Here is an 8,544-nt window from a genome sequence, read left to right as displayed (position 1 = left end):
CCCCCCCCCCTTTTTTTTTTCCCGCTGAACACGACCATTTTAGACAAAAGAGAAAAAGAAAAAGCCCAGCATCTTTCAACCACGCCTTTGAAATGCAAAATTTCAAGCAAGACAGCGCAGAATTTGGGGGATGATCCCCAGCCGCGCGCGCGTTTCTTCCCCCTTCGCTGTCCCGCCAGCTAAAAGATGGGGTGTCCCCCCTGGCCCCCCAGTTTATTCCAGCTCCACGCACCAGCTCTGAACTGGTAATGCTGCCAGTTAAATTTTTACTCCCTGGTATGCGGGCTCCGGCGGTGAAGGGCAAACAAGTTGCTCTGCAATATTTACCCTCCTCAAGGTGAATAGACTGCACCAGCATCGCTCAGACCGGCCTTTTTGGGCACCTCCGTAACGCCGTGGACCAGCGTGGTTTGGAAGATAAACCATACCCTACTGGGGCAGACCATCTAGACCAGTATTCCACCTTCGGTAACGGCACTGGGATGTGGTATTTTGGGACAACACGTGAACCTGACCACTTTCCATCCCGCTCTCCCGTCATCCAAAAAAATTATAGTACAGCACATCCTTAGGATACCTTTACAACCCATTCCTTAACTTGATATCCATTAATTTCACAGAATCACAGAATCTTCTAGGTTGGAAGGGACCTTCAAGATCATCTTGTCCAACCGTCAACCTAATTTTGACAAAAATAGACACCCACACAACAAACAAGGAGCATCATCACTAAACCAGACCTCCCAGCACTACATCAACCTGTCTTTTGAACACCTCCAGGGATGGGGCCTCAACCACCTCCCTGGGCAGCCCATTCCAATGCCTGAGAACCCTTTCAGGGAAAAAATTTTTCCTAATATCCAGCCTGAACCTCCCCTGGTGCAACTTGAGGCCATTTCCTCTCGTCCTGTCGCCTGTGACTTGGGAGAAGAGACCGACCCCCACCTCTCTACACCCTCCTTTCAGGGAGTTGGAGAGAGCAATAAGGTCTCCCCTCAGCCTCCTCTTCTCCAGGCTGAACCCCCCCAGCTCCCTCAGCCTCTCCTCACAAGACTTGTGCTCCAGACCCCTCACCATCTTTGTTGCCCTTCTTTTCTCCAATCCCTCACTGTTTTTTTTCACCATCTGCCTCCCCAGCAGCAAAACTTGTTCCTTTAACACAGCAGCAAGAGAGGTTTTTTTTTTTCTTTTCATTTTCCTTCCCAGTGGAGCCTTATGCACTTTGGCTTCCAGAACAAGTCAGCCTGAAATCAGATTAAGCTGCAACCTACTATCAAAATACTTCATTATTGCTGAAACGGGCCAAAGTAACCGGATCAGTATTAGCGCAATTAGAAAACAGTCATCTTATTCTTTTTTTTTTTTTTCCAGCTAAGACCAGATCTGGTACATTTATGCCAGAACAGGGTGAACATCCCAAGAATCAAAGCCTATTAATTTGGGAAGATCCACGGGACTCTCACAAGTATTGCAACAAAGCACAAGGACGTGCTTGTTAGCACCAGCCGAGCTAGAAATAAAACCAGCCAAACACTGAGTTTATTGGGGTTTTTTTTTAAAATCAAGCGATCCCCGCAACACCAAAGTCCTGCTTATTATTCTCCACCCCGAGCCCTGAAAGAGGAAGTTTGCACCAGTCGCTCCAATCCAGTAAATTCTGAAGCAATTTCTCAAGCGACCGGCCCCTGACCGACAAACCCCACCTCGTTTCCCTACAACAGCTTGAGTAACTCTTGGGTGGGTTTGGCTTTGTTGTTTTTTTTTCCCCAACCCAACCCTTCTGGAGAAGGCAAGGGCAGAGAAAACACACAGCAACTAGACCTGCTGCCTCCCCCCTGCACCAGGGAGTGTTTCGTGGCACAAACCCCATTCACCTGGTAACTTAGAGGACATCCCACCACGTGCGCTGGTGTAGGAACACCAAAAGCTGGGATGGGTTTGCAGGAGCAAGCCAAGCCAAGCCAGGAGCCTGCAGGCCACATTAAATGGAAGGGGAGAAGAAACAAAGCTCGCTGAGATTTAGAATCAAAGCCTATTAATTTGGGAAGATCCACGGGACTCTCACAAGTATTGCAACAAAGCACAAGGACGTGCTTGTTAGCACCAGCCGAGCTAGAAATAAAACCAGCCAAACACTGAGTTTATTGGGGTTTTTTTTTAAAATCAAGCGATCCCCGCAACACCAAAGTCCTGCTTATTATTCTCCACCCCGAGCCCTGAAAGAGGAAGTTTGCACCAGTCGCTCCAATCCAGTAAATTCTGAAGCAATTTCTCAAGCGACCGGCCCCTGACCGACAAACCCCACCTCGTTTCCCTACAACAGCTTGAGTAACTCTTGGGTGGGTTTGGCTTTGTTGTTTTTTTTTCCCCAACCCAACCCTTCTGGAGAAGGCAAGGGCAGAGAAAACACACAGCAACTAGACCTGCTGCCTCCCCCCTGCACCAGGGAGTGTTTCGTGGCACAAACCCCATTCACCTGGTAACTTAGAGGACATCCCACCACGTGCGCTGGTGTAGGAACACCAAAAGCTGGGATGGGTTTGCAGGAGCAAGCCAAGCCAAGCCAAGCCAGGAGCCTGCAGGCCACGTTAAACGGAAGGGGAGAAGAAATAAAGCTTGCTGAGATTCAGCAGTTCCACCTCAAACTGCTGCCTGTGAAAGCACAGGAGGAATTATCTCCTCTGTGGAACCACCAGCCCACCCCGAGCGCCCAAACAGCAAAGTTTCAAACACCTCGGGCTTCACCAGCCACCACCAAGAATTTCACTGAATTTTCACTGAATTTTTAGAGTTGGAAGGGACCATAGAGATCATCTAGTCCAACTCCCCTGCTAAAGCAGGACCACCCAGAGCTTGTCAGAGCATGTTACTCAGGACTGCATCCAGGTGGGTCTTGAAAATCTCCAAAGAAGGGGACTTCTCCAAAGAAGCTCCTACTTTTTTCACTTCATAGGGTTTGCAGGAAGGAAGGAAAAAAAAAAACAGCTCTGGTTTCATCCATAGAAGGTTTCTCAGCTTAAAGAACTCCCATCTGAAGCAAACCCAGGCTCTCTTCACGCTCAGGCTAACATCTGTAGGAAAGGACAACGAAGTCCAACTTTTTTCTTCTTTATTTAAACCTTTGGCTCCACTTCAACACACATAAATACTGTAAAAAGTCTCAAAGTCTGCTCAAGTCAGCTCTAACAAACCAGCACATTAACCGAAACACCCACTCACAACACAGAAAAGAATTCTTGATCCTTTGGCATTTCTCTACAAGGAGTAAAGATTCTGCTTTCAAATATAGAATTAACCTCCTACTGAAAATAAGCCCCTTCCCGTCCCACAGGTGAGATATAAAGTGACCCTGCTGACTCCCAGGAGCGGTGGCAGGACACACTTTTCTCCCTTTTTGCCACCAACCAGAGATCCAGCCACGGTGGCTGCATCCCAGAGCTCTTACACAAAGGGGTTATAGATGCTGTAGGTGAAAAAACTCGGGAGTGACACATTAGCAGGCAAGTGCCTGGATCAAAAATAAATATAACACCAGCTTGTTCCATTCTGAAGGGCACGGCAGCAGGGAGAGGGGAGAGAAAGGAGCCAAACAGCAAACCTCTACCTCCCCACAAAGGTTTTTACACATTTGGGTTCCTCTGTCATCTCTGGCTGTGAAGAAAAATCCCTTTATAAAAGAATAAAGCTGGGAGAGCGACCCGGGGAAGCAGCACTTTGCAAGAGCCCGGTTCTTGAGCTTTTTCCAAAAAAGAAATCCTGCCCAGGGTCACTCTCAGAAGGAAGTGATGTTACCACTGACCTGTTTGAGCTGCTCGTCCAACCGCCAGCTCTGGCGTCCAGAGGGGGAACCGGAATACGGTTGTTTAGTAGTGTCTTTACCCTGTTCTTCTTTGCCCTGCTGTCCCCGCTGCTGCCCCGGCGCCGGCAGAGCGTTGGAGGTAGAGCCCACTCTTTGGTTGTGATGAGCAACTTTGGGAGGGTGAAAATATTTCAGAGCCGAGCAGCTTTCTTTGCCAGTCACGTCAGCCCCATCCTCCAGATCGCCACCTTCCAAACCCCCTTCTTCTTCCTCTTCTTCCTCCTCCTCTTCGTCCGATCGCCACCTTCCAAACCCCCTTCTTCTTCTTCCTCCTCCTCCTCTTCGTCCTCTTCTTCTTCCTCCTCCTCTTCTTCTTCTTCCGGCTCGGAATTCATGCTGCTCTGATCAAAAGCCCTCGTAGCTCCGGTTGCAGGTGGGCCTCTGGCCAAGGGACCTAGAGAGGTGCCTCCTGAAGCCCTGCCAGATGTGGCAGCGAGGACAGCCTGCTGCACGGCCAGCTGTTGGGTGTAGAGCAGTTGGGCTTCTCTCATCTGCCTCTGCTGTCTCTCCCTGGAATCCATCTGCAGAGGCGGCTGCTGCTTCTGCTGCTGCTTCTGCAGCTGCTCCACCACAGCTTCCAGCTTCATCCCGCCTTTTGCATGGTTGGGGAAAAAAAAAAAAAAAAAAAAAAAAAAAAAAGAGGGGGGCAGGGAGGAGATGGGGGGGGCCGGCTTTGACTTTATCTGGCAGGGTTCAAGCCCCGACCTTGGGAGATTGGCAGAATCTGAAAGATAGACAAATATTTGTCCGTATGAATATAAAATGCTTTCATCTTTTCCCCAGGAAGAGGATAAATAGAGTGCAAAGCCAATACTCTTTCCTGTGCAGGAGACCGTGAAACAATCAGCTTCATGTTTAACAGCCTCAGGCTCAAACTTGCATTCAATTTTCAGACTGTTTAATTGTATTTTCAAGCTGAACACGTTTGCTAGAACCTCAGTTTCATATACCCCAAAGACAGCATCTCAAATGCCTTTGTCCACTGTCCCAGCAGTTATTTTTTTTTTTTTTTTTGTCAGAATCCTTCCACACTTCCTAAATAATTACTTTTGAAACATTAGGTTTAACATCCAGGGCTTGGGTGCTTCTGAAAGCACTACCTTAAAAGGAAGTAGCCGGGATGATAAGCTGGGCCATATTTCTATTAAGAAATGGGTTGGAATTTATCCCGCATCAGTTATGTCTCAATTCTTTTATGTTTTCATGACGTCACTAAATTCTTTACGCTATATTTAGCTGTTATTTTCCCAAAGAGAGAGAGAGAGAGACAAGAGTAAAGGAAAGGCCACTGCTGAGAACTGAGCAACTCATGCCTGGTTCCTGGAGTCACCAGTGCATCTCCAGCCCTGGTGGTGGCCTCCCATCCCTTTTCCCAGCCCAAGGACCTGAGAGCACTCCCTGCCCTCCATTCTGACCTGCAGCTAGCCCACACTGAGCCACCACTAGCCTCCCTCTTGAGCAAGGACCACCAGAAACACAGCTCAGATCTACAGTAAACCCTAGAAAGACGACTACGCCCTTTAATCCCCAACCATCAAAAACACCGTGTGCATTTTGGATTGTGTCACCAACTGGACCAGCTGCCAAAGCCAGTCCTTCTCTCACTTTTTTTTTTTTTTTTTAACATAAAAAGATGCTTAAACCGATCTCACTCGCTGCCCTTCAAGGTTCACTGAGATCAAAATACAGAGAAACAAAGGAAAGGCCAACTACAAACAAGCCACGGAGTCTCCTGGCCACCTCCCACCACCCTGTTTACAACCAGCACTGAGCTATTCCAGCCACAGGCTTGGAAAAAAAAAAAAAAAAAAAAGAGGCTATTTAGCTAATGTACAGTTTCAAAACGGACACAGTTCTGTTCTAAAACAACAAATGACCTACCAAATACCAGTTTTCAAAACGAAAAGACAACTCCCAGTGCCCCCAGCGCCACTCCGAGGCTTCCTCTAAGGTGGGTCAGAGCGTGTCCCTTGTGCAAAGAGCCCGCGAGCTACGAGGGGCAATACACCTTCTCTCTGCTAACTCTTTACCAGCTCATTTTTCCCTCTGCAAATTCTTCCCCCCAACTCATTTCTCCATCCACAAACTCTTCCCAGACTAATTTTTCTCTCTGCAAACTTTTCCCTGACTCATTTGCCCTCCGCAAACTCTTCCTTCCAATTCATTTTTCCCTCCGCAAACTCTTCCCCCAACTCATTTTTCCCTTTGCAAACTCTTCCCCCCAACTCATTTTTCCCTTTGCAACCTCTTCCCCCCAACTCATTTTTCCCTTTGCAACCTCTTCCCCCCAACTCATTTTTCCCTTTGCAACCTCTTCCCCCCAACTCATTTTTCCCTTTGCAACCTCTTCCCCCCAACTCATTTTTCCCTTTGCAACCTCTTCCCCCCAACTCATTTTTCCCTTTGCAACCTCTTCCCCCCAACTCATTTTTCCCTTTGCAACCTCTTCCCCCCAACTCATTTTTCCCTTTGCAACCTCTTCCCCCCAACTCATTTTTCCCTCTGCAAACTCTCCCCCAACTCACTTTTCCCTCCACCAACTCTTTCCCTGATTCATTTTTCCCTCCACAAACTTTCCCCCACTCATTTTCCCTCCACAAACTCTTCCCCGATTCATCCACAAACTCTTCCCAATTCATTTTCCCTCCACAAACTCTTCCCCAGCTCATTTTCTCTCCTCAAACTCTTCCCCAACTAATTTCTCCCTCCACAAACTCTTCCCCAACTCATTTTTCACTCTGCAAAATCTCTCAACTCATCCACAAACTCTTCCCCAGCTCGTTTTCTCTCCTCAAACTCTTCCCCAATTCATTTTCCTTACGCAAACTCTTCCCCAACTCATCTGCAAACTCTTCCTCAACTCATTTTCTCTCCTCAAACTCTTCCCCAACTCATTTCTCCCTCCACAAACTCTTTCCCCAACTCATTTTGCCCTCCGCAAACTCTTCCCTGACTCATCCACAAACTCTTCCCCAGCTCATTTTCTTTCCTCAAACTCTTTCCCAATTCATTTTCCCTCCACAAACTCTTCCCCAGCGTATTTTCTCTCCTCAGACTCTTCCCCAACTAATTTTTCCCTCTGCAAACTCTTCCCCAGCTCATTTTCTGTCCGCAAACTCTTCCCCCAAATCATCTTCTCTCCTCAAACTCTTCCCCAACTCATTTTTCCCTCCGCAAACTCTTCCCCGACTTATCCACAAACTCTTCCCCAACTCATTTTCCTTTTGCAAACTGTTCCCCAACTCATTTTCTCTCCTCAAACTCTTCCCCAACTCATTTTTCCCTCTGCAAACTCTTCTCCAACGCATTTTTCTCTCTGCAAACTCTTTCCCAACTCATCCACAAACTCTTCTCCAATTCATTTTCCTTACACAAACTCTTCCCCAACTTGTCTGCAAACTCTTCTCCAGCTCATTTTCTCTCCTTGAACTCTTCCCCAGCTCATTTTCCTCCACGCCAAATAACAGCCCAGCTCCAAAATGAAAAATGAAAAGCATTTGCTTTTTTTTTTTTGTTTGTTTTTTATCTATCCAGCAGTAGCAGAGCTTTAGGTGGCAAACGAAACGCTATCAAGTGGACAAGGGGTTTGAATGTCAGGAGCAAGAAGGCGTTACCTGCCAGCTGCACCCAGCCTTGGGCTCGCGGGGGGAGGCACAAGACACCATCTGGCCCAGCTCCACGCCACGCACACACTCAGAGGGAGACCCTCCAAGCCCCCAACCCGGCTGAAACACCCTCAACACCCTGAGGTGGGGTGAGGTGTCACCTCTCCCACCCGGGGAGGAGTTGGGGGGGACACACATTCAGCAGGGCGTGTGGTTTTAATACGTGCCTGGGGTTGGTTAACAAGAAGAAAGAAACGACCTGATCCCGGGGTTAAGACGCCGAGCAAACACACCTCGGGCGCAGCAACACCCTGGTATGTGGGCACCAGCCTGTTTTCCCTGAGTTTGGGTACAAAAAGCCCGTGACAGGTTACGGCAGGATTTCTACGGGGCTGCTGAGAGGTTGCGGCACAACCCGCTGCGAAAAACTCCCCCCCATCCAAAAAAAGATGGATTTATGGATAACAAATCGTTAGCGTGGAGTAGCAGTGCAAAGAATGAAGCCAGGACACGGCGACGGAGTTTGGGGACCGCAATTAGAGCGATGCCATGAAACCATCCCGGGTTTTACCCTCCATTTTCCCCTCGGTGTAGCTATTTCCTTACTTCTTACCTCCCTCCCAACCCAGGCAGAGAAAGGACTCGCTTGAACCTTCAGGTCCTCCCGCACCAGCCTTTGTGTGGCTTTTAATCCCTGGGAGAGCACTTTAATTAAACCGCCCCCCCCCTCCAATTTGAATTTTTAACTAGCTCCACGCGCGGCTTAATTAGGCAAATGCCTCCCTGCACCCCAACACCGCTTGGAAAGAGGTTTTTTTTTCCCCACCTGGAAGAGTTAAAGCCCCCAGGGAGGGGAAAGGTCTCCCGGAACGGTAAACAACCCCACCACACCCCCCCCAACCCCCCTCCGGTTTTACCGGAGAGCCCTTATGACCCATAACCACCCCTAAATTATCGACCCCCCCCTTCTCACCACACAACGGGACCTACTCGGGGAAGGGCGGCTCTTCCCGACGGCCGGCCCCGCTCCCCCGGGGCTCCCAAACCGGTCTCCACCCGCTGAAGCAGCCGGTAACTCCG

General features: G+C 48.9%; 1 protein-coding gene across 1 annotated transcript in view; it reads right to left on the bottom strand.

Moving 5' to 3' along the window:
- The window catches only part of ARID3B (AT-rich interaction domain 3B), a 57,171-nt gene that overhangs the window by 38,253 nt on the left and 10,374 nt on the right, over nt 1-8,544 (bottom strand). The window contains exons 2-3 of the mRNA XM_014956666.1: nt 4,104-4,583; nt 3,800-4,047 (exon numbers count right to left, since the gene is read on the bottom strand). Of these exons, the coding sequence (XP_014812152.1) occupies nt 3,800-4,047; nt 4,104-4,446 (591 nt within the window). The 5' untranslated portion in view covers nt 4,447-4,583. The remainder of the gene's footprint in view (nt 1-3,799; nt 4,048-4,103; nt 4,584-8,544) is intronic.

The sequence above is a fragment of the Calidris pugnax genome, unplaced genomic scaffold (assembly GCF_001431845.1).
Source record: "Calidris pugnax isolate Ruff unplaced genomic scaffold, ASM143184v1 scaffold265, whole genome shotgun sequence".
Classification (NCBI taxonomy): domain Eukaryota; kingdom Metazoa; phylum Chordata; class Aves; order Charadriiformes; family Scolopacidae; genus Calidris; species Calidris pugnax.
Note: the sequence above shows the minus strand (reverse complement) of the source record. Positions and strands in the feature narration are given on the sequence as shown.